Genomic DNA, 26,669 nt, shown 5'->3' with positions numbered 1-26,669 from the left:
CTCCCTTGCTCGTGGATTGGGAGGATCAACATAGTAAAAATGGCAATTCTACCAAAAGCAGTCTATAGATTCAATGCAATCCCCATCAAGGTCCCATCAAAATTCTTTACAGATCTTGAGAGGACAATAATCAACTTTATATGGAAAAACAAGAAACCTAGGATAGCCAAAACAATCTTATACAATAAAGGAACTTCTGGAGGCATTACCATCCCTGACTTCAAACTCTATTACAGAACTACAGTATTGAAAACAGCTTGGTATTGGGATAAAAACAGAGAACTCGATCAATGGAATCGAAAAGAAGACCCGGATCTTAACCCACAAACCTATGAACACCTGATTTTTGACAAAGGAGCTAAAAGTACACAATGGAAGAAAGAAAGCATCTTCAACAAATGGTGCTGGCATAACTGGATGTCAACCTGTAGAAGAATGAAAGTAGATCCATATTTATCACCATGCACAAAACTCAAGCACAAATGGATTAAAGACCTCAATATTAATCTGAAGACACTGAACCTGATAGAGGAGAAAGTGGAAAGTACTTTACAACATATGGGCACAGGAGACCACCTCTTACATATAACCCCAGCAACACAGACATTAAGGGCAACACTGAATAAATGGGACCTCCTGAAGCTGAGCAGCTTCTGTAAAGCAAAGGACACTGTCACTAAGACACAAAGGCAGCCTACTGACTGGGAAAAGATCTTCACCAACCCAGCAACAGACAAAGGTCTGATCTCCAAAATATATAAGGAACTCACGAGACTAGACTTTAAAATGCTAATTAACCCAATTAAAAAATGGGGCACTGAACTGAACAGAGAATTCTGAACAGAAGAATTTCAAATGGCCAAAAGACATTTAAGGTCATGCTCAACCTCCTTAGCAATCATGGAAATGCAAATTAAAACAACTTTGAGATATACCATCTTACACCTGTCAGAATGGCTAAAATCAAAAACACCAATGATAGCCTTTGCTGCTGAGGTTGTGGAGTAAGGGGTACACTCATCCATTGCTGGTGGGAATGCAAACTTGTGCAACCACTTTGGAAAACAGTTTGGCAGTTTCTCAGCAAATTCGGGATCAACCTACCCGAGGACCCAGCAATTCCCCTTTTGGGAATATGCCCAAGATATTCCCTATCATATTACAAAAACATTTGTTCAACTATGTTCATAGCAGCATTATTTGTAATAGCCAGAACCTTAAAACAACCTAGATGCTCTTCAATGGAAGAATGGATGAAGAAACTGTGGAATATATACATATTAGAGTACTACTCAGCGATAAAAAGCAATGACATCTTGAATTTTGCATGCAAATGGATGGAAATAACACTATTCTGAATGAGGTAACCCAGACCCAAAAAGATGAACATGGGATGTACTCACTCATAATTGGTTTCTAGCCATAAATAAAGGACATCGAGCCTATAATTCATGATCCTAGAGAAGATAAATAAAAAGGTGAACCCAAAGAAAAACAGATAGTTATCCTCCTGGATATTGGAAGTAGTCAAGACTGCCGGGCAAAAATTGGGAACTTGGGGGTGGTGTGGGATGGGGCTAAGGGGAGATGGGGAGAGAAAAGTGTGAAGGGGAGGATGGGGAGAGCTTGGATGAATGGGATGGTTGGGATATAGGAAGGGTGGATATGGGAGCAGGGAAGTATATATCTTAATTAAGGGAGCCATTTTAGGGTTGGCAAGAGACTTGACTCTAGAGGGGTTCCCAGGTATCCAGGGAGATGCCCCCAGCTAGTTCCTTGGGCAGCTGAGGAGAGGGAGCCGAAAAAGGCCAGATCCTATAGTCATACTGATGAATATCTTGCATATCACCATAGAACCTTCACCTGGCGATGAATAGAAATAGAGACAGAGAGAGCCACACAATGGTGCACTGGACTGAGCACCCAAGGTCTAAATGAGGAGCAGAAGGAGGGAGAACATGAGCAAGGAAGTCACGACTGCGAGGGGTGCTGCCACCCACCGAGATGGTGGGGCTGATCTAATCGGAGCTCACCAAGGCCAGCTGGACTGGGACTGAAAAAGCATGGGATAAAACTGGACTCCCTGAACATGGTGGACAATGAGGGCTGCTGAGAAGCCAAGGACAATGGCACTGGGATTTGGATCCTACTACACATACTGGCTTTGGGGGTGGGTAGCCTGTTTGGATGCTCACCTTCCTAGACCTGGATGGAGGGGGCAGGAACTTGGACTTCCCACAGGGCAGGGAACCCTTACTGCTCTTTGGACAGGAGAGAGAGGGGGAGTGGAGGGGGAGGGGGAGGTAAATGTGAGGCGGCGAGGAGGCAGAAATTTTTAATAATAATAATAATAAAGAATTCAATAGAATGATTTTAAAAGAGGTTAATAAATACAGATAGTCAAATGAATTAAGGAAGATAATTCAAAATATAAATGAGAAATGTAGTAAAGACTCGCATTTTGAAACAGAATTCAAGAGAAATCTTTAAAATTAGAAGCTCTGTAAATCAAGCATAAAAGCCTCAACAGATAGGTCAGTTAGAAGAAAGCGTATCAGACTTTGAAATATTACATTCTAGAAAAATAAAAAAAGAAACAACAAAAACAAAACACAAGATCTCCAAGACATCACCAAATGACCAAATATCTGTCTAATCCGCATTCCCAGGGGAGAAGGGATACAGATTGAGGATACAAAAAGTCTAGTCAATAAAATAATACCCCAAAGCATCCAAATGTTGATAAAAATGTGGACTTTTTAAGGTACAGGAAGCACTTAGAACAGCAAAAATAAATTATACTCCTCCAGAGTAATCTCTCTGAAATGCTTTACAGTTAAATCTTTGAAAATCTATGACAAATAGAGAATATTAAAACGTGCACAAGAGAAGGACCATGTAACACACAGAGAGAAACTAACTGGAGTAAAAGTAGGTTTCTTGGAGGAAACACTAGAAGACGGGAGGGGACAGAATGATGGAAATATGGAAGAACTAGCAGCAATCCCACTCAGAGGTATGGATACAAAAAGAAGTCCATGTGACACTTACACACTTTTGTTTGTTGAGAAACAACTAATAATATATAAAATATGAAATAAGTTAGACGCCTGTCACAAGGCAAAGGGATAAAGAACATTGGCTCACATGCACAGTAGAATATTATTCAGAAATAAAGGAGAATGAAAACTTCATTTGTAGTAAATTGGGTGGAGCTAGAAGTTATCTTGTTAAGTAAAATGAGCCAGACACAAATGTAAAAGCAATATACTTTGTTACACGTGGGAACAGTGAAAAAAGATGACCTGAAAGTTAAAAAAAAAAAAAAAGCTACAAGATAGTAAGAACTATGCAACAGGAAGAATTGAGATAGGATAGGAAATCAATGACCATCAAATCATGATACATGAAAGTATAAAAAAATCACAATCTTATTGACTTATATAAATAATATATATTAGAAATTAAAATAAAAACAAAACAGAAAAGTTGAAAGATCTGCAAAGAGATTATGTGGTGGTTTGAATGAGAATGGCCCCAGAGGCTCACATTTGAAAGCCTGGTCCCCATTGGTGGACCTGATTGGGAAGAGTTAGGGGTGTGGCCTTGCTAGATGAGGTGTGTCACAGAGGTGGGCTCTGAGGCTTCCTAGGCCTCCCATCATCTTGTTCCCTGCCTTCTGCTTGCAGCTCACGCCTTTGCTCTGCCCTCATGGGCCCTCACCCTCAGAAACCGTAGGCCCAGAGAACACTTCCTTTTGTGAGTTGTCTTGGCCACGGTATTTTATCATGGCAGTAAAAGCCTAACTAAGACAGGCTGTATCTGTAAAGAGCAAGAACAATAAAAAGTTCAGCACAGAAACATCTAAGCATGTATGTTTTCATTGTGTACCTTACCAAATATTTAAAGGATACTTAACACCAGTCTTTCTCAGACTCTTCTAAAGAGAAAACAGATGAAGAATGAAATAATTCCTATATCAACATATAAGGTCAGCATTATGCCAATATACCAAAATTAAACAAAGACATCACAAAAAGAATCATAGAAACTTCTCCGGTTATAGGATGCAAGATTAAAACACAAAGCCCATTGTACTGACAATAACAAAGAATGAAAACACAATGCCACTTACCATCATTCTAAATAAAGCTAAACACTTAAGCATATTCTTTGATAGACCACAACCCTATCTGGATTTTTCTCAGTGGGATAAACTCATCTATGAAAAAGCTAAGATCATGTCAGTGGTGAAATACTGGCATCTTTCAGTGTGACAAGCTTCTGTCGTCTGGGGTGACAAATTATCCCCTAGAAGAGACATGGATATGCTTATGCACACAAACATAAAATAAATACCTAATACAGTACTTGTAATATTGCTTATGTAATTTTAGTTCTCGTGTACATGTATATTTGTGTCCATAGTAAGTAATATATAATACACACAACACAATGCTTTATGATAAAGCCTGTATGAGAGACCACTCGAACACACTTGACCCATGCTCTCCCCGACCCCTGAATGTCCTGTCCTTTCCTTCCAGGTTGCAAATTAATGAAGGTGCTGCCACCAGGGGAGACTCACCTTTCATTTCCATCTTGCATATTAAGTCAGCCCCGAAAGCTAGTGCTGTGTTTGTGATGAGGCTGAGCGCCAGCTTCCCGCTGAGGCTTGTCTGACCATACTTCTTAACTATGATTAAGTAAGGCAAGAACGTGAGAAAGTGGAGGAAACCCGCAATGGAAGAGGCCAGAGACGCTGGGGGGAGAAGGAAAAGACGGTCAGTCGACACAAGCTGCAGCAGCTAGAAACAGAGGGGGGGCTCTTTCGGCCATCCCCACATCACTGGCATCCTGTACTGTGCCTAGCGCACAGAAGGGGCCCCATAGAGACTCTGACTTAAATGAATAGTATGAGAAGATGTGTTCCTGAAACTGATCCAGTGGCATCTGAAACTGAGGGAGCTTCCAAACGAGAGTCCCTCTCAGTCAACTCTCAGGGTGTCTCACGGAAGGCGCCTCCGACTCACCTTTATTAAAGAGTGTGCTGATCATGAAGCCAAGTAACACTGAGGAGATGGCAAAACACAGGAAATAGAAGGCAATGAACAGTGGGTCGCTGTGTTGAAAGACTCTCTCGTGTGTAATCTGATGACATAATTAGAAAGCTGGTTTAATCCCAAGTGAAGTTATGATGAAAAAAGGCACGAAAGTAGCCGGCAGTAGTGGTGCATGCCTTTATCCCAGCACTCGGGAGACAGAGGCAGACGGATCTCTGTGAGTTCGAGGCCAGCCTGGTCTACAAGAGCTAGTTCCAGGACAGGCTCCAAAGCCACAGAGAAACTCTGTCTCGAAACAAACAAACAAACAAACAAACAAAAGGCACGAAAGTAAAGGAGAACACTGAGGACTGGCCCCAGTGAAGCGAGCCGTGCCACTCAGAGACTTTCAAGTTATTGCCTACAGAAGGGACAGTCACCTAGTCTCTTTTTCACCTTCTGATCGACTAGACCTTTTGAACGACCACAAAATTGATTGGGTTTCTAGTGTTGTGATAGACTACCACAACCAAAAACAGCTTTAGGGAAGAAAAGGGTTGATTTTAGCTAACGACTCTCGGGTTATACTTTGATCACTGAGGGAATTCAGAGAGAGGACTGGAGGAAAGAGCTGATGTGGAGTCCATGGCAGGTGCTGGTGTCAGGGCAAAATGCATTTACTCTTTGGCATACTAACACACTTTGCCCACACCTCCACTTCTCATCCCTCTGAAAGCAGTGGTGTGCTGCGTACACGTGGATACTTGCCTTGAGAAATAAAATTCCACACAGCAAAAAGATGATAATCAAATACATCAATAAGAAGGTGACGAAATACGAAACCCAGAGCATAGCATTACTGAGTCCCACCATGAGCTGGTATTCCTGAAGGAGAAGCAACATAAGCCAAGTGTCATAAAAAACACATTTCAAAATGCCTCCACACATATATTACCTCCATGGCTTGAATCTCACACCCCTGTTTATGGACAAAGAAAACCAGGTCTCACAATAGCCAAATGACCTAACTGAAACTTTGTACCTAATGAGAGGAGTAATTTCTACCCAAAGTTCTGGGTGCAGAATTTGTTGTTTTCTCCTAAGACTTAGCAAGTTCTGATTCTGAGATAAGAAACACCTTTAAAAACTAAATTAAAAATCAAGATGACGCTGGGCATAGTATAGTAGTACATACCTTTGATCCCAGCACGGGGGAGGCAGAGGCTAGTGGATCTCTGAGTCTGAGGCCAGCCTGGTCTACAGAGTGAGTTTCAGGACAGCCAGGACTACACAGAGAAACCCTGACTCGAAAAAACAGATAAGCAAGATTAATCTTCTTTTCATTATATCCTGCTTCTAGGAAATAATAAACTCAGAAGGTAAATACATTTCAATTCCATTGTAGACTTGAGTAGGGCTATGCCAGTTATGACCCATAAATTGATTTACCACCTTAAATTTTTATAAATAAAGTCTTATGGGCACGAAGCCACATTTATTCAAGTCAACATTATCTAGAACTGCTTTCATCTTACAGCGTCCGGGGCCTAGAAAGATGGTCCAGTTGTTAAGAGCATTGGGTTTCTAGTGTTGTGATAGAATACCACAACCAAAAACAGCTTTAGGGAAGAAAAGGGTTGATTTTAGCTAACGACTCTCGGGTTATACTTTGATCACTGAGGGAATTCAGAGAGAGGACTGGAGGAACGAGCTGATGCGGAGTCCATGGCGGGTGCTGGTGTAGAATATTATTTTAAGATGTGTTACATTTAACACCTAATAATCTAATAGAGACCTGAACAACCAATAGCAAGGCGGGAGAAAGGCTACGCCGGGCTGGCAGGCAGAGAGGGAGGAAAGGAAAGAGGAGGAGGACAATGGGGGCCAGCGCCAGCCGCCGACTGGCCGGAAGTAAGAGTGAGAGTAAGGCATGCAGACGTGCGGAAGGAAAGGCTCGGAGGAAACAGTAGTTGGGATAATTTAAGATAAGAAGAAGGAGCTAGAAACAAGTCAAGCTAGTCAGGCATTTATGAGAAAGAACACGACTCCCTGTGTTTTATTTGGAAGCTGCGTGGCAGGCCCCTCAAAAGTCCTAAAAAGTAGAGTAAAAAATAACCAACCACAGAGTGCTACTTGCTGCCTTGTTGTCATTGCTGGCACAACCTGCTTTCTTTTTTTTTTTTTTTTTTTTTTTTGGTTTTTCGAGACAGGGTTTCCCTGTAGTTTCTAGAACCTGTCCTGGAACTAGCTCTTGTAGACCAGGCTGGCCTCGAACTCAGAGATCCGCCTGCCTCTGCCTCCCGAGTGCTGGGATTAAAGGCGTGCGCCACCACCGCCCGGCACAACCTGCTTTCTTATACAACTCAGGGCTACCTGTCCACAGGCGGCACCACCCTCCCCATCAATCGTGAAAACGCCCCCACAGATTTGCCTACAGGCCAATCTTATGGAGGCATTTTCTCAGATGGGAGTCCCTCTTCCCAAACAATTTTAGCTTGTGTCAAGTTATACACACACACACACACACACACACACACATACACACACTCTCAGAGAGAGAAAGAGAGAGAGAGAGAGAGCACCAACCAGCAACCAGCACATTGCTCTTGCAGAGGACCCAGAGACCCAGATTCAGTTCCGGCACCCACATGATGCTGGAACCACCTGTAACTCCCAATTCCAGGGACCTTACACCCTGTCTAGACTTTGCTGGAAACAGGCATGCTCGTGTGTACAAACATGTAGGAAAAAGAAAGCCAGTTTCAGATTAGAAGCTAGACTGAGAGGCAACAGCATTACGACTCATTCTGGAGGACCCTGTTCCTGCCTCCTTCAGCTGCCTCTGTGTGTCTTTCCCTAAGCCAGTGACAAAGGAAAAACTTAAGACAATTCAGTTTGGCAGTTTATTTAATGAAAGAATGGTTCATAAAAAAGGCGGGGACGGTCCCATCCTGCACTGGTAGAGAGTCACCAAGCTCTGCTGGCCATGAATGCAGGCAGCATTACGGGACACTGACATAGAGAATGTCTGGGTGTGACGACTGCTCAGCCAGCCGGTCCCTTCTTTTTCTGCAGGTCCAGCAAGACCCCAGCCCATGGAACAGTGCTGCCCATGGTGAGCAGGTCTTTCCATCTCAGTTGGCCTAATCCAGATAAGCCTTCACAGGACCACCCAGAGGTCCCTTGCTAGGTGATTCGGATCCTTTCAAGGGATAGCATTAACTGTCAAGCAGCATTAGGAACAGAATGCTGCATAGAGAGCTGGCTTGAGGAACACGTTTCGTCATAGTATGGAATTTATAATGTCAGATCTTTTGGGTGACTCTCTATGACCTCTTTATGCTTGAGAATTTGCTAAAAAAGAAAACATGCTCAAAATCTATAAAGTCTAAAATTCCCAAGGTCCAAAATCCTGAAAGATGAAAGTGTAATATAACAAAAACACAATGTTAGGAAAAGTAACTAGAAACATCTTTAAAGACATTATTCATGATAATTATAAAGGAGGCTATTTATTTGAGAAACACAAGAATGAAAAGTTGACTTTTAGGACTTGAGAGACCAGGATTTAAAAGGAGCTAAACTGTCCTACAATTGTGTTTAGTTTTGCTGAACTTACGGTTAGAGTTACTCCAAAATCAACCGTGAGTCTCCCATGAGAGAATGCTCTAAACATCGGGGTGGACGCCCCTATATAAGAAATACTTACAAACTGTTGCAGTGCACCCTAATGAGGATGCGAGAGAAAGCAGTTTCCCACCTAGGTATAAGGATCAATCTGAACTGTCAAATCAGTTGGACTGAGAAGTAGACTAGTGGAGTGCACTCTGGGTAGGTATGTAGGTTGTCTCTAGAGACAATGTGATCATTATGGATGGGTTTCTCATTTGATTCATAATACAACAACATTATTGGAAAAGGATGGCAGGCAGGAGAGGTAGCCTTCTCCTCCCCCAGCTCCTTCTCTCTTTCCTGTGACGTGAGCTGCTTTGTTCCACCACAGTACCGCAGTTCCCCGTCACTCTACACAATGAAATGACAGCTGTGAAACTAGGAACCCAAATAAACCACCCTGTCCTTGTTTCTGTCACATTGATGAGAAAAGTAAGCACACACCAGGTTTGAGGAGGTAGGGGGGAGTTCGGGCAGTGTTTTAGCCAATAGCCTGCACTCACCAGTGCCTACAAATGACCTCAGCTCTGGATATAGTCCACATGTGCAGTTCCCTAGCCAGGCTGAATCATAACCACAATAACTGCAGTCAAAAGAAGGTTACTAACATGGAGTTTATGTAAGTAGTGTGTCAATGTAGTAGGCCTAGACCTGGATTCTCAACCTAAATATTCCTGAGACAATCTTCTGTGTCGAACGTTGCCTGTGTCTTTATGCATATCAAGGTTTCTCAGCTTTGATGCTGACAGTTCAGTCTCACATTACAGGACGCTATGTTGGGCACTGTAGGATGCTCAACAGTATCCATGGTTTCTTCCAACCTGCTGGAAGTAATACTTGTCTTAGTTGTGAAAATTCCCTCCAGACATTGCCAAGTGACCAATGAAGCAAAACTGCCACAAACTGAGAACCAAAGCTTTAGAATAAATTCTACTGCCATTCCACCTATCAAAAGACTATAAAGTAATAGCTGAATGTGATGGCATATGCTTAAAATCCCAGAATTTAGGGGACAGAATCAGGACGCTTGTGAGTTGAGGCCATCCTGGGCTGTAGAGAATGTGTAAGGTTAACCTGAGCTATATTTGAAAGCCTGTCTTTAAAAAAAATCAAAATTTGAGACTATAATTCAATGAAAGAGTATCACCCTGGAATATGCAAGGCCCGAGTTCCATCCTTAGCACTGAAAATAAGAGTGAGAGAAGGTCTCAAAAGATAAACTGTTTCCAGGATACCTAAGTGTGCTCAAAATAAGACATAAATCCAGGAATGCAAGATTATCAAGTAAAAATTACCATGTTTCATACACAGCCTCCAGGGTGACTGTGTCACTTGTGTCTTCTGGTGTTCAGATTCTTTTCTGGTTACTTCTCTTTGGTGTAAGTGGGTTACACAACTTGTTTCAGTCAGTGGGATGTGCCAAGAGTGAACTCTTGTGCCTGTAATTACACTGGACCCCATAAAGGAGGCTGCTGCACTTTGAGTTTTTTTTTTTTAAAGATTTATTGTGGAGGGGAGGGGAGGGAAGGGGGAGAAGGAGGGGAGGGAAGGGGGAGGAGGAGGGGAGGGAGGGGGGAGGAGGAGGGAAGGAGATGGAAATTTTTAAATATAAAAAAAAATAAACCATGAGAAAAAAAATAAATAAAAAAAGATTTATTTATTGTGTATACAGTATTCTTTCTGCAAACATGCTTTCAGGCCAGAAGAGGGCACCAGACCTCATTACAGATGGTTGTGAGCCACCATGTGGTTGCTGGGAATTAAACTCAAGACCTTTAGAAGAGCAGGCAGTGCTCTTAACCACTGAGCCATCTCTCCAGCCCCATTTTGAGTTTTTCAGTTGCTCTGGCCAACATCAAGTCCTGTGATTTTAAGGAGCTGAATTCTGTTCACAGCCATAGAGCTAAGTAGTGAATCTCTCCCCTCTGGAGCCTCACACAGGAGAACAACCTTGGCTGAAACCAAGCCAGGGACAGCACAAGATGAAAAATGTGGGTCATGTGTTAAGTTGCAGTGGTCTTATATGGCAAAGGAGAAATAGGACTGCTCATGAGAAAAGGGTCAACTGGAAACCTTGAGATAAAGACATTATGCCTTATTACAAATCTAATAAAAATACAATGAATAAAGAGTAAATTGCATTTAGCACACTTAACAGCAGCAGAATCAAATAAGGTGAAGGAGGAAGTTTCAAAGTGCCATTATCCAGTGTAACGTAATTATCATCCGGTATAACATAATTATTATTCAGTATAACATAATTATTATTCAATATAATATAATTACAGTCACAAGGGTTCATTGCTGTTGCCACATTCCATCTGTTGAAACAACTTGTATAGATTACAACTGAACAGAATATGAATGACTACTGGATGCATGAGAGTCACTATTACACAATTCTATTTTATGTTCCAAAAGTGAGCTAACATCAGCATGTTATCACTAGCCTTTGGGATAGAGACAGCACAATGATTTGAAAGGGACGGGAGCACAAACTGGATTTTGTTAGTTGTTTTTGTTTTGCTTTGTTTTAATGAAGGCATAAAGTTGGGTGGGTACAAAAGAGGCTGTGGATCTGGAAGATAGGGAGGTGTAATTATAACCAAAGTACAATATATGAACTTCTCAAAGAATATTTTTAATTTAATTTTGTTTAAGACAGGGTTTCCTTATGTAGACCAGGGTGACCTTGAATTCACAGTGATCCACCTATCTCTGTATCTCAAGTGCTGAGATTAAAGCTGTGTATCACCCATGCCTAGCAATGAAAATATTTTTAATTAAATAAAGCAAAATTAATAGTAACTACTGGATAGTTTAAGTTTCTGTGACAGGAAGAATAAACTGGCTGTTTCGACTGATAGTTAAAAATACATTTGAAAAAGATTATTCACCAGCTAGGGAAAAAGGAGAAAGGCTTTACAGTGAGAGAAAATTAAAGGGCCATTCGAAGTGAGCCGTTCTCACTGAGGGGCAAGGGACGGGCATGAAGTAACATGAGGGAGAGACAGCAGTTGGCAAAACTGAAGGGAGTCTGCTGGCATAGCCAGATGGTGACACACTAACAAAAGCTTGAACAGCTAAAAGATGGCATTAGCAGAAATGGAAGAGGCAGAGGAGTGATGAGGGGACGAGAAGAAACAGGGTTTACATTCATTCCCACATGTAACACCCAAGGGACAAAGAGAGTAACCAAGACCGGCTTACTTAGTGTGCACTGACAGGGTCAGGTCATGGTCATGACTGTCTCCATTTCAGAGGTGAAGCACAGGGGAGTGAGACTTCATGCTACAGCAGCAGGAATGATGAGAATTGATGGGATGTGTTGTGATACACTGAGGTTTCCAGCATGGAAGATTGGGGCCTCGTGATTCACTCCCTTAGCCAGGGAAGAAGAGGATGATGAATGCCCTCATGAAATCTGTCTCTGTTAAACCCAATTATCATTGCTCATTCTGGAATCAACAGACTTACTCAGCCTGGGCATCATTTGACAGCTCCAACTGTCTCAACAACAACCTGATGCATGGGAAAATCCTTGAAAGATAAATTTCAAAAATCTGCAGTCAATCATGTACATGTGCACGCCCACTGAATTCTACTTCCTGATCAGCTCTGTCTGTACATTCACTAACCCAATTCAGAACAGTCTCCCCCTGCCTTTCCCTGGGTCAGAATCACCTTCAAATTACCTTCTTACCTTTAATCTCGCCTTGCCGTAATAGTCAAGCTTTGTCAGTAGATAATGACCCATGAACGAATCAATCTCATGTGTCATTTCTGTGCATCCTGAGACCTAAGAACGCTTTTTGCATTTTTAAGTGAGTAAAAAGAAGCAGAAAAGAATGTGCAATGGTGATGCATACAAACTAGAATACTCACTATCTTTGGCTTTCCCTTCAAGTCAGCCAGGCCTCCACACCTCTCTCCACAGCTGTTCTTTCCAGAGGCAACATTGGTAGGCTCACCATCAGGCTAGTTTCAAACCCTCCCTCTAGTAATGTTTACCTATTGAACCGCTTTATTCTCCACTGCTCAAAACGAGCAAAACCATCTCTGTACTTCAAGAATAACTTTTCCCCCCGGCTATTGTGAATAGAGTAGCAATGAACATGGAAAAGCAAGTGTCTCTGCAGTTGGACAGAGAGCCCTTGGGGTGGTAGAGTGAGCTCTTATGGCAGATCCAAACTCTGAGGAACCTCCGTGCTGATTTCCATAGTGGAGGCACCAGTCTGCATTCCCCCCAGTAATGATTAAGTGTTCTCCTTTCCCCACAAACATGGCAAAATTTATTTTCATTAGTTTTTTTTGTGTTTTTTTTTTTTGTTTTGTTTTTTTTTTTTTTTTGGTTTTTTGAGACAGAGTTTCTCTGTGGCTTTGGAGCCTGTCCTGGAACTAGCTCTTGTAGACCAGGCTGGCCTTGAACTCACAGAGATCCGTCTGCCTCTGCCTCCCGAGTGCTGGGATTAAAGGCGTGCGCCACCACCGCCCGGCTTGTGTTTTTTCTGTTTTTATCTTAGCCATTCTAACAGGGATAAGATGAATTCTCAAAGTAGTTCTAACTGAATTTCACTGATAGTTAAGAATATTGAACTTTAAAAAAACGTTTTTAGTCATTTATATTTCATCTTTTGGAAATTTTGCTTAGTTCCACACTCTGCTTTTTTTAAAAAAAAAATTGGGCAGTTTTCTTGATGTTTAGTTTTGTTCATTTTTTTAACATATTCCAGACACTAACCCTCTCTCCAATGTCCAGCTGGTAAACACCTACTTGGATGATTAATATTTCACATACTAACTTACATTGTTACGAGACTTTGAACAATGTGTAAGCAAAGAGTCTGTCTTCTCTTTTCTAAACTACCAGTTGTAGGATGATTATAGACTGTTCTAGACACTTTAAAAATAATATCTCATTTAACTACCACACTAACTACAAAAGCAGCTATTACAGTCTTCAGTTTACATCTGGAAAAAGAGAGGATGATCACAGAGTGTGTTACTGATAAAGCCTGGCTTTAAACAAGGCCACCAAGTCCTTGGAACAAAGGAGGTAATTAGTAAGTAAGCATTAAACAAATTAATGGACAGATAAGTGCTTTAACAGCTTTCTGACTTTGTAGCCACAATTGTTGATAACACTGTCTTGATTTACTTCATACTGAAAACCATCTTAAAGAAGACCACAGGATGAGCAGTTAAAGTATATTTTAAGTTATCTAATTCAAGACCTTGTCTGATTATTTCTTTGTTGCTCATCTCATTCCATAGACAATTTGGGAGCATTAATATCTGACTTCTTTATATAATGTTCTCTCTCATTTAGACAAATCAAAAACTTATTTCTAAAAATCGAAAACACAGAAAACTCATTGATGGCATCACGAACACTCCAACCAGCCCATATCTGCATGCTGTTTCCACAGGACATTCATTAGCAGAGAAAAGCATGCATAAAAACCCTCTGCACATTCCTGTTCTACTGCCCCACAATACTACAAATAAAATGAAATTACCTTTAATCGCTTTTCCTTTTCCATCATAATGGTCCCAACAATGACAAGTGCCATTTGAGTAAATGTAAATAAAATTGTCCACGGAAACATGGATATGAAAGACCACAAGAATTTGTCATCGGTGAAAGCAGGGTATGGGAATCTGTTTGCATAAATGGTGGTATTAGCAAACATGTCTTCAGCCGCTCTGCCACTATGATACACCATGATGGCCTTATCTAAAGAATGTTGCACAACAAGAAATCCTTCTCTGATGTATCCTAAGCAAACAAAGAAACAACAACAACAAAAAACAAAGACTGTTAATTTCAGGGTATTACCATATGGCCAGGGAGATGACAGTAGCAATTCAGATAATGCAAAACTCTTAACAAAGCAATTTTACAAATACCTATTGTGATTTGAGACACATGAAATCTTACTGCTGTCCTCAAAATTAAAATATTGCATGAAAATAATACTATAACTTTATGTAGATCTTTATCAACCATGATAACTTAAAAATATTAAACAAAACTATTCCTATGCCTGTGTCTTTTCAAAATTCCTATGCTGAAATCTAATACTTGGTATATTTTTAAAAGACCTGTTAGAGGTGACTGAGTCCTAAGTATTCCACCCGCACGGACTGCTCTGAAAAAGGAAGGGAGGGAGTGGTCTAATCCTTTCCCCGCTTCTCCCTCTACTATGTGATGGAACAACCAGTCTTCCCTCCAAGGATGGAGCAAAAAGCTGCCACTTGGGAAGCACACAGAAAGCCCTGACCAGAGACCTAGTCTGTGGGCGCTGGGAGCTTGGACATCCTAGCTTCCAAACTGTGAGAAACAACTTTCTATTATAAGCATCATGGCATTTTGCTATGCCACCCTGGAATTGGCTAAGATAATTCTACACACTGAGATATGTCATTGGAAGGAAATTCTAAGCAAGAAGTAAATCCCATTTACAATACATCAAAAGGAGTAAAGTCAACACATAAACATCCAAGGAGATGAAGAGCTTACAAACACTGGGGAGATAAAGGCAACACACTTAAGTGAAAAGATGTCTACTATTTTGGGGTTTGGAAAATGAATACTATTTAAAGGTCATGTCTAAGGAGACTAGATGAACATCTATGTGGAACCTCAAAGGACACAACAAATAACCAAAGCAATCTACAGAAAAAAGATCAAAGCTGGAGCCTTTATATGCATTGATTTTAAAACTCATTACAATGATAGTATAACCAAAAATGTATATCATAGACTATGTGTAGAGACATATAGACAATAATGTAGTTATAGTTAATAATACTGTAGTGTGCACTTTAAAACATCATTAAAGGTAGACATCAGGCTGTAAAGTTCATGGAGCAAGATTTCACATGGTGGCACACACCCGTAATCCCAGCACTTGGGAAATTGAGGCGATGTGGATCTTTGTGAGTTCAAGGGCAGTTTGGTCTACACAACAAGTTCTAGACCAGCCAGAAACTAAAAACCAAACCAAAACTAAAACCTCATGTAGCAAATTCTGCTCTGCTCCTCTTACCCACCACCATTCTCAGCCTCTCTGAGGCAGCTGCTGTTTGGATATGGTCTGCTGCTTCATGGGCTTCATTTGCCGAAGACTGGGGTCCCAGTGTGGTAATACGGAGGGAGCCACATGGGGATGACTGGGTCATGACTGGCATCAGGACAGCCTCATGATTTCATGGAGTGGACAAGTCTGGGGGTGTGAATTAATTCCCGTAAGCCTCAATTATAAAGTGAGTAAGCCTGGCTCCTCACTGCCCCTTGGCCCCTTGGTCGCATGCACGCCCCTTCAGCATTTAAAACTTTCTGCTTCTCCACTATGTTGCTGTGCAGCTGGGAGGAGACAAAAACAGAAAGGAACGCTGTGGCCATGCTGCTTAACCAATCCAGTCACCAGAACAGAGACCCAGATAAACATCACTCAGGCTCAGGTAGTCATGATGACATAAAACAGGTGAGCATCAAAGTCCTAAGAACTGGTGTCACAGCACTCTGGTGATGATACAGAGCTTACGACTCTTCTCTTAATCTTTATCAGATTAAAAAACATGACCCAAAGTGTTTAACACATATAACAGAATCTAAGCAAAAAAACAAACAAACAAACAGAAAAGCAGGCCAACTTACAAAAGCAAAAGAAATTTCAAATTTCAATTTAAAATATTAACTTACTTCAGATGTCCATTTTCAACTTGCATTTGTCTGGTTTTTTCTTTCTTTCTTGTTTTAAAAGCTTTTATTTTTTAAAATGGAAAAAAGAAACTCTTTTCAAAAGTACCTTTCCAGTCTGGAGATAGTGGCACATACCTGTAATCCTAACACTTGGGAGGGTCAGGCAGGAAGACCATCCTAAGGTTGAGGACATCCTATGCTACATAATGAGCTTAAGGCTAGCCTGGGCTACTGTAGGCAGAGTCTGATCATTTGTTTCCTAACCACCCAGACCAGAAAAATAACACAGAAACTATATTAATTACAACACTGTTTGGCCAATGACTCTAGCACATTTCTAGCTAGCTCTTATATCTTAAATTAACCCATTTCTATTAATCTGTGTATTTCCACTAGGCTGTGGCTTGCCAGTAACTGTATGTTATTCCTTCAGCAGCTACATGGTATCTCTCTGATTCTACCTATATATTTACATCTCTATATCTCTGTTCAGATTTCCCACCTGGCTTTACTCTACTAAGCCATTGGCTGAAACAACTTCTTTAATAACCAATGGTAATAAAACATATTCACAGCACACAAAGTAAATCCCACATCAGGCTACATAGTCAGATTCTACCTAAAAAAAGTCAATAACAATGATGATAAATGGTCCATCTATAATTATTAGATCATGTCTATATTTTTGGTGAAACTACTTTTATTCCACCAATATCATGGCATTTCCTATTATGTTCTTCTCAAAGAAAACCTTTAGGATGCAGTGTATTGATTTTAAGAGACTAGACTCATTATAAACTTATAGTTAGAAAAATATTTTATTTTTCTAACTATAAAAAAAATGTTTTTGATAAAATAATCTTTTTATCTTTCACAATCTTTCAACTCTAAAGTGACAACTGCTCAAATCTTTACAGAGATCTACATATATTTTCTATAGTTTTAATTCTATATACACACCAGAGTTTGTGATTATTTTAATAGCCACATCAATGTGTCAAGCTGACACATTATTTGGGGGTGGTGGAGGTGGGTAAGATGATGTACGTGTGCGTGTGTGTGCACGAGTGCGTGCACCCATGCGTGAGTATGCACAAGTCAGAGGTTCACTTCTCTGCCTCACTTATTTGAGACAGAGTCTCTCAGTCAATCTGTAGTGCCTTGATTTGGCTATGACTGCTGACCAGCAAGCCTCAGTGGCTTGCCTGTCTCCACATTTCCAGCACTGGGGACATGGGTACACCCATGCCAGCCTTTCCATAGGCAATAAGATCCGGACTTGGAACCTCATACTTGTGCACCAAAACAAGAACTCTACCCACTGAGTCATCTCCACAGCCCAGTCTGATACATTCTGAACAATGTACTTATTTGGATGACTTTTACTCTTTTGATTTTACTGATAATAGTAAAATCACACATAGTTTTTGTCTCCTATTGAATAATTGAAAAATATTCTCAGGACCTGATATTTAACACAAAGGTCTTACTGGTGTTACTTTTGTTTCTTCCTTCCAGGTAATTTGTATAACAAATTTAAATTTATCATCATGACCTGATAAAAAGCTGATATTCATCAATATAAATATACAAGATATATATGTTTGTCGAATATACATATATATCCCATATATATACATATGTTTATATAGAGAGATGTCTATATATGTACACATATTTTGAGCCAAGAGAGGCACAAGTTATCCACTAAAATGATATAAATGCAAAGAAACAAGAAAATTAATTTGAGAAATAAAGAATATAGTATCAACTTTTATGTTTGATAATAAAAATAAGATTTAAACCACAATAAATTATAATAAATAAATAAGTCATCTTGTTCATGCAGAAGAAAAAAAGGAAGCCCACACCTAATGACTGCTCATATACAGTAAAAATAAAGTGCACTTGAGGATCTGCTAACTAACCAGGGTCCCCCCCATCGTGTTGAAGTAAGTTCCGGGGTCCTAGAGAGGGCACAGGTGGGAAGAGAGTCGATGTGTTCCAGTTCTTTGCTCTCTTTTTCTTAGACGGACTGAAGGGATTATAAGGATTATAGAGACGACCAAAGCGCAAATTATATTTTACCTAGAATAAGAGTCAAAGACAAACATGTTAAACCAGTGAGTCTTGAAAAACAAAGATTAGCAGTGATAGGTAAGTTTTGTTTTTTAATTAAATATGTTTGTTTTGGGGACAGAAAAACAACAGAAGCATTGTGGCATGGAACAACTAATACACTGCAAAGCTATAGCCACAGCTGAAGTGCAAAATAAATTCCACAGATCCTCTCTATCATCTCCATATGCAGCAAGGGTGCAGGAGCCATCACTGTGACTGTGCATTTCTAGTCCCACCTTTGCTCTGCCTGCTGAGGGAGCCTAAAAAACCTAGAGAGCCTGGGAGGATGGCTCAGAGGTTCAGAACACTTGTTGGTCTTGTAGACGGCCTGGCTTCAGTTCTCAGTACCATTCATAGCTCTAATTTTGGGGGCCTACTGCCCTCTTCTGACCTTTGGGGTAACAGATATACATGCTGTGTACATATATGCATGCAGGCAAAACATTCATACACATAGAAGGGATTAAATAAATATAAAAATATTTTTCAGAATCTACTAAAGGGGCTGGGAGCTGGTTCAGTCAGTAAAGTACTTGTTTCATAAGCATGATTAACTGAGTTCATATCTCCAGAATCTATATAAAAAGCTAGGTGTGGTAGCATGAGCCTGTGGGCACAGCACTGAGGAGATTGAGACAAGAGAATCCCTAAGGCTTGCAAGCCAGACAGTCTACCTGAATATCAAATTCTGGGTTCAGTGATAGACTCTGCCTCAAAAACTGAGGTATAGAAGAAACTGAGGAAGACACCCAACGTCAGCCCCTCACCTCCATATGCATGCACACATGCATGTACATAGACACACATAAACACATACTTACAAAGCTACATACTGCTCTCTCCCCCCCACACACACAACACACACACTCACACAAATCTACTAGAATGTCACCATCAAGATGGGAGAAATGAAACAGAGTACATGGATAGATAAAAGACAAGACCCAAATTATATTGTCTCTAAGAGTCACTTCGCTTTTAAGAACACACAGAAACAAAAGTGCAGGGATGAGAACAGAACACTGTAGACAAATGTACACCAGAAAAGAGCATGCTTAGATTCAGATATACATAAATCAAAAGATGTAGAAAGAGTATACAGTGTGCACAGTGATGCATACCTGTAGCCCCTGTACTTGAGAACTGAGGCAGGGGGATCAGAAGTTCAAAGCCATTCTCATGTACATAGTGAGGCCCTGACTCAAAAAATTGTAAAAAGAGATAGACATTGGACAATTATAAATGTACTGGCATGTCAAGACAATAAAATAACTGCAAATACTTATCCAGGCAATATCAGAGGCTCCATGGATCCATATGCACATGAGTACACTAAAGAGAAGTCACAGATTATATTGCAATTGTGACTGAGGACTTCAATAACTCCACTTTCAAAAATGGACTGATCACTGAGTCAGAAAATCGGTAAGTAAACACACTAGCCTTCAACAAAACATTGAACAAGTAAACAGAATGGACATATAGCAGTCCATCCTATAGCCATAACTCATCTTCCTCACAAGCAAGCGCATGTGGAACAGTCTGGGCCAGACGCTAGTCTTAGTAAATCCAAAGATTAAAATCATATAGGCAGTGTTTCTGATAACTATAGCATGTAAACCAAAAATCAATAGGAGGAAGAATTTTATAACTTAAAACTAAACAATATATCCCTCAATAGCAATAGTCAGTGAAGAAATCAAAAGGGAGAACTGAAGAATGACCCAAGTGCCTGCTATACAATGTCTTGTATTGCATACCCAGAATCCATATAAAGCCAGATGTGGTACCCACACATAATCCCAGTGACCCTACAGTGAGATGGAAGCAGATTCTCTATGGGCCAGTTAGCCTGGCGTATATACATACTGGTGAACAAAGGACCCTGTCTCAAATAAAGTGGAAGGCAAAGATTAGCACCAAAGTTGTCCTCTGTCCTCCACACTTGGATACCAGTACTAATACACATACATATACACACACAAGTATGTACACACAGAGAGATACACATATGCATATACATACACAAGCATGTACACACAGAGACACACATGCATATACACACACAAGCATGTACAAACAGACACACACATGCATATACACACACAAGCATGTACACACAGAGAGACACACACATGCATATACACACACAAGCATGTACAAACAGACACACACATGCATATACACACACAAACATGTACACACAGAGAGACACACACATGCATATACACACACAAGCATGTACACACAGAGAGAAACACACATACATATAAACAAACAAGCATATACACACAGAGAGACACACACATGCATATACACACACAAGCATGTACACACAGAGACATACACATACATATAGACACACAAAGAGACACATACACACACACACATTTAAAAGCTCTCAAAGCTAAAAACATAACCGTCAGATCTTTAAATAAAACTTTCTCACCTGAAGTGGTAATCGTTCATCATTGGTTTTGAACACGTGATCAAACACAATGGCAGCCAGCACATATGCAGATGTGTTTTCATACTTAATGTATTTCTCAAAAGATTTTTCTGAAGAAAAGCCTCGAACTGTGAAGAGAAAAGTCCAAGTTGCCCACATAAACATAAAAGGTCTAAAGCTTGTTCTTCTTGGCACCAGAAAACACAACCCTGTCACAACTGTGAAAATTCCAAACACACCACTTAACCAATGACAGTCAGACCATTACCTAATATACGCCTGGAGTATGCAAAACAAATGAAAAAAATATACAAAATAAATTACTAATATGTCATACGTAAGTGCATAAAGACACACACACAAAAGCCCTTCTTCCATAAGATAAAGGAAAGACTGTATTCATGATTTTAGAAAAAATATAAGCTTTTGAATAGTTCTTTAGAAAAGAAAAGGGCTGTGCCTGTAATTCAGTGGTAGAGCACTTGCCTAGCATGCAATGCAAGGCCTCTATCCCCCATCACACGACACACACACACACACACACACACACACACACAATGGAAAACACTGACTAAAAATTGCATTGACAGAGCAACAAGTTTTAAAAAATTGAATAAATTGGGCTTAATGACATTTTTTTTAAAAAAATCACTATTTTTCAAGATACCATTTAGTGGACAGACAAGTCACAGACTGAATCCAAAATAGATACACAATATGTCTAACAAACAACTACATCTGTAACAGTTGTAAGCAAGGAAGAGAATAAGTCAGCTCAACAGGAAATGAACAAAATATGTCAACAGGCTTTCTGTAGGAAATAAGTACCTAAATAGCCAATAATCACATGGAGGCTGAGTTCAGTCAACATAGGTTAGGGTTGTGGCTCAGCTGTGGGATGTTGGCTTAGCACAAAAGAGTCCTGAGAAGGACCTTCAAAAACAGCAAAAACAAAAACATCAATCAGAGGACAATAAATCAAGGCCAAGAGCCCACCACATACTCATCCAAATAGCTAGAGTTTTGTAAAATGATATCAATACTTTATTCATCAACTTAAAATATTCGCTATGCTTTTGTTTGTCCCAGTTGCTCCATACACTAATCAACCTTGCTATTATCTTTCTGTCACAGTTATGCGCAGCATCTCCTTGTGTCTTCCCTTACATTTCCCTGATGGAACAGGGAACATCCTCCCATGTATTCCTTTGTCATTTGGATATCATCTTCAGTCTTCAGCAAAGGGTCTACTCAGACCTTCTGCTGTTTTATAAATCGGACATTTGTCTTTACATGATTGGGTTATTAATAATGCTTTATAATTTGGTTACAAGCCCACTATCATATAGATAGTCCACAATTATTTTCTTGATAGCTTCCTTTGGAAAATATTTCCTTGTTGAAATAAAATAAAGGTATTTTATTGCATTTCATGGTTTTTCTTTGTTTGTTTTGGTTATTACTAAAAGACCTTTTCAGTTTGGGCTCTCATATTTAGATTTTTGGCCCAATTTGAATTATTTTTACATAAAATTCAAGTAAACAAGTCAACAACATTCTAGTGTATGTGGAACATTCTGTTTCTAAATAGCTTAAGACTATTCTTTCTCCATGGTTTAGTTTTGAAATAATATCAAAACATCAATTTACTATGTCAGTATCTGTTTATTTATATAAACACTGATCTATACATCTATTTTTGTGCCAAAAGTGTGCATGTGTCCAAAACTTCTCGATATTATTTTTGCTTACAGTGAGTCACATTTTTGTATGAATTTCAGAATTTCCACAAAGAAGCTCAAAACCCTATGCAGGGAGGGAATGTGCTAGGCATTCAGGCAGTCCCAGGCTTCATTCATCCAGCTCTCTGGGAAAGCTCTATACTTTCCTGGTCCATGGATGAGGGCTCTGAAGCCAACTTCAGGGCTGCTTCAGATTCCATAGCAAAGTCTGAGGTCAGCAAACCCCACTGGCACCTTTCCCCTTGTATACCAACAGGGCTGATCTCAATCTACAGCAAAGGTCAACTACGTGAACCTTACATCAGTCAGCTGCAGGGTCTGGTGTGTCTCAGGGACTCAGACAAATACCTTCCTGGTTCCATATATGAGACTGAGACTGCTCTCAGTGGACAGCTGGGATGAGCCAAACAAAGTCCCTGGACTATTTTAGTCTACAGTCAAACCATCCCACTTCGTGTGGGTGGGGAGTTGGGGGTGAAGGGCGACTGGGTCCTGGCACTGCTAATCACTACTTAGAACTGAGTCTCAGGGACATTTTTGGTCTATGGCCAAAGTTGAGGTCAGGAAGTCTATTACTGGAGACACAGTGGGCCCCCTTCACCCCAAATCCCCAGTGGGCAGTTCTAATAGCAAGACTATCAGATGAGGACATAACCAAGTTTACGAGGATATGGGAAATTTCTAGCTTTGAAGGCAGAAACACAGTAGGTAAGTCTGCCTCCTGGGCATTGTCCCCTCAAGGTGGCTCTTCCAGGTCTTGGACTCACGAGCCCCTAACTGCATAGCACTTTAATCCACAGATGGTTGCAAAATTATTGCTGTACTTAATATAAATAGAGGAACTCTAGTCCACTGCCTTGCTATCACTACTCTGTATATAGCATAGTTTTAAAAGTATATACCAAAAATAAATCCACAGTGACATAAGCCACATGACAGGACTGGAGGCACAGATGCCAAGCTCCTAGCAGTGTCAGACAAGCAAAATTTAAAAAGCAGAAATATGTTTGGTAAAGAGCTGTCTCTTTAGCCGGGTGGTGGTGGTGTACACCTTTAATCCCAGCACTTGGGAGGCAGAGGTGGGTGGATCGCTGTTAGTTCGAGGCCAGCATGGTCTACAAGAGGACAGGCTTCAAAGCTACAGCAAAACCCCCAAACCATCTTGAAAACAACAAACAACAACAACAACAACAAAAGAGTTATCTGCTATGATTCTACACTATGTTTCCTTTCAGATATATATTGTTCTTAAATACTATTTTTATAAATTAGTGATGTGAATGAAATCTGTACACTATAAAATGTGTCTTCTGTATACTAATACTTAATACAAAATCACATACTTTTAGGTCAGAATGCATAGTCACAGGGCTGATGACTCACTGGGCAGAGGCACCTGGTGCCAAGTCGGGTGACAGCATCAAAAAAGGAGAGAACCAATGTCCTCTGACTTCCACACCTGTCTTACACACATGCACACACGTATACATACACAAAAGCTTTTTCATAGCATAATCATAAACAAAGAATAGTTATAATTCTAGAACTAGAAATTAATTGAGTCATCTGATTTTAAATATATTACATTTCAATGTGATTATGCCATGAAAACATTTGAACAAACTCTTTGGGAGATTAATGCATGACTTATGAAGGCTACTGAGTCATACTAAAACATTTCAGAGAAGTGGTTCAAGTATTTTAATTTCTAACCTGTAAAGTTGAAATTTAAATCTTTTTTCACCATCTCTGTAATATTTCTTGCCGCATCACTTTCAGAAGGCACATAAGCCAATTCATATTCAAAATTTTTATTAAGGAACGTGGGTAATTTCAGGGGGATAGGAATAAAAGTCACAGCCTGAACAAATTTCTTCTTTGAAATTCTGCGCATAGTCAAAGTCCACACAAACAACAGAAATATCAAGGTGATTTCCACCACTAAGCCAACCACGTTCCGCCTCTGCAAAAAAACAGGAAGACTGTGTTAGTGCATACATGAACACGTGCATATGTGTGCTCCTGTATGCAGGTAAGGGCACACAACACAGACCTAAACTATTCTGCTTCGTTCTACAGTGAGAATGGCTTCCCTGAATGTTTTCCTCGCTCGTTTCAAAAGTTCATTCTATCCTATTGATTCTCAGGGGGTTCTTCAGACTAAGCAGTGCTAGTCAGCCTCGGAACAAAAGCAAGGAAATGAACTACAATCAAATGTGGCAGAGGAGAGGTCAGCTCCTCTCTGGCTCCACAGACTTTTCACCTGGCTCTCACAGATACCTCCACTTACCTTCAAAAGGGAATTTTTCCACAGGAGGGCTGAAAATTGCTTCATGCGCAATGAACCCATTTCATGAGAAAGTGTGAGAGCTCAGCACTTATGAAACAAAGATGCAACACAATCAAGGTCACCTGCCAAAACATTAAATATCATTGAGAAAATTATTGCTTCATTATTCCACAGCTCCACTGATCGATAGAAAGACAACCACAAAATCAAACAGACGAAAGCCAACCTTGGAAGGGGTACTGGCCTGTTGTCCTCTACCTTCCTACCTACAGCGACAGAACTGTGAGCAAACTGTAGGTCCATTTCCACATTGGAGATATAAAACATAACTGTAGGTACCACTATTTGGGAAGCTTCTGCGTGTCTCACAAACTGGAGTGTTAAGCACCTGCTTTTTTAACAGCGTCATATACAATGTTCTGTACCAAACATCTGGTCAGCTCTCAACATGTCCTTTCTGTGTAGCCATGGACAGTATGGCACACTAACTCAGAACACAATTCTTCAACATGCTGCATACACATAATTCTGAGTGAAATAATGAACCCAGGCTACTTACCACCTGGAATCCAGGAAAGGGCAGTACTTACCTTACAGGGTTAACCGCTACTATGGGGACACTGAGGACTATTCCACACATTTTTAAAATTGTGAGAAAACATAAATAGCACAAAATTCTTTTCTGTAGTTCTTGGTTTAGGGTGTCAATCACACTGTCCTAGAGCCAAACACCACCATCCATAACATTTTCAACTTCAAAAATTGAAACTCTGACTCCTTAAATGATAGTAAGCCATCTCCACCACGCCCTGACAGGTATAACTTGGGGTAACTAGTGTGCTTGTGCTGCCCCATGAGGCCGCACAATAAGGAATTTCAGATACTTGTCAATGTTTAGACTTTGCAGAATATTTTATATTAAATGAAATAACCCAATTACAAAGTGTCAAATGCCAAAGAAAATAGAAATACAAGACTTTAAGAAAAACTAAACAAGGATAAATGCAAAGAAATATAGATAGAGACACATAATCAAACAGATAGGACACTAGATCTGAACAAAAATGACACTAATAGGCATGCTGACACAGAGGGGGATCTCACTGTGCCTCAACTCTAGACAAAGAAAGCTTGCAAGGTCTTAACTATAGACCACAGGCAATTAAGAGAATTATGAGAGCAGGAGAAATAGTCTTCCCCAGGGAAGACCCCTTAAGTTCATTATTCAATACCAAATAGTCACCCCTGACTATTAATAACAGTAACATTATTATACAAACTAAGATACACACACACACACACACATATATATATATGGAGTGGGTCAGGGACATGGGAAGGGTTGAAGGCAAGGAAGGGAAGGGTGAGAATGAATGATACAATTATATTTTTATTTCAATAATAATAAAGAGAAACTCTTAGGGGAAAAATGAATAAAATAAAACATCTTTAAGGAAGCAAAGATTCAGAAAGCAACAAGGCAGAAATCAGGGAGGCCAGAGGACATAACAACTGTATATGCGCTAGTTTATTGTTCGTTTGTTTGAGATGGGGTCTTGCTATGCAGCCTAGGCTAGCCTGGCTAGATCTTGTGATTCTCCTGCCTCTGATTCCCAAGTGTTTGTGCTTACCAAGGGGTGTGCTA

General features: G+C 40.2%; 1 protein-coding gene across 1 annotated transcript in view; it reads right to left on the bottom strand.

The window, feature by feature from the left end:
- The window catches only part of LOC119825564 (phospholipid-transporting ATPase ABCA3-like), a 101,213-nt gene extending 76,076 nt beyond the window's left edge, over positions 1-25,137 (bottom strand). Inside the window, exons 1-8 of the mRNA XM_042054063.1 lie at positions 25,025-25,137; positions 24,448-24,697; positions 20,993-21,120; positions 18,351-18,510; positions 14,234-14,493; positions 5,811-5,927; positions 5,034-5,151; positions 4,589-4,762 (exon numbers count right to left, since the gene is read on the bottom strand). Coding sequence (XP_041909997.1) covers positions 4,589-4,762; positions 5,034-5,151; positions 5,811-5,927; positions 14,234-14,493; positions 18,351-18,510; positions 20,993-21,120; positions 24,448-24,697; positions 25,025-25,084 — 1,267 coding nt within the window. The 5' untranslated portion in view covers positions 25,085-25,137. The remainder of the gene's footprint in view (positions 1-4,588; positions 4,763-5,033; positions 5,152-5,810; positions 5,928-14,233; positions 14,494-18,350; positions 18,511-20,992; positions 21,121-24,447; positions 24,698-25,024) is intronic.
- Positions 25,138-26,669: the final 1,532 nt, after the last annotated feature.

This window comes from Arvicola amphibius, chromosome 1 (genome assembly GCF_903992535.2).
Source record: "Arvicola amphibius chromosome 1, mArvAmp1.2, whole genome shotgun sequence".
In the NCBI taxonomy this organism is placed as follows: Eukaryota; Metazoa; Chordata; class Mammalia; order Rodentia; family Cricetidae; genus Arvicola; species Arvicola amphibius.
The sequence above is the reverse complement of the archived record's forward strand: the minus strand, read 5'-3'. Positions and strand labels throughout refer to the sequence as shown.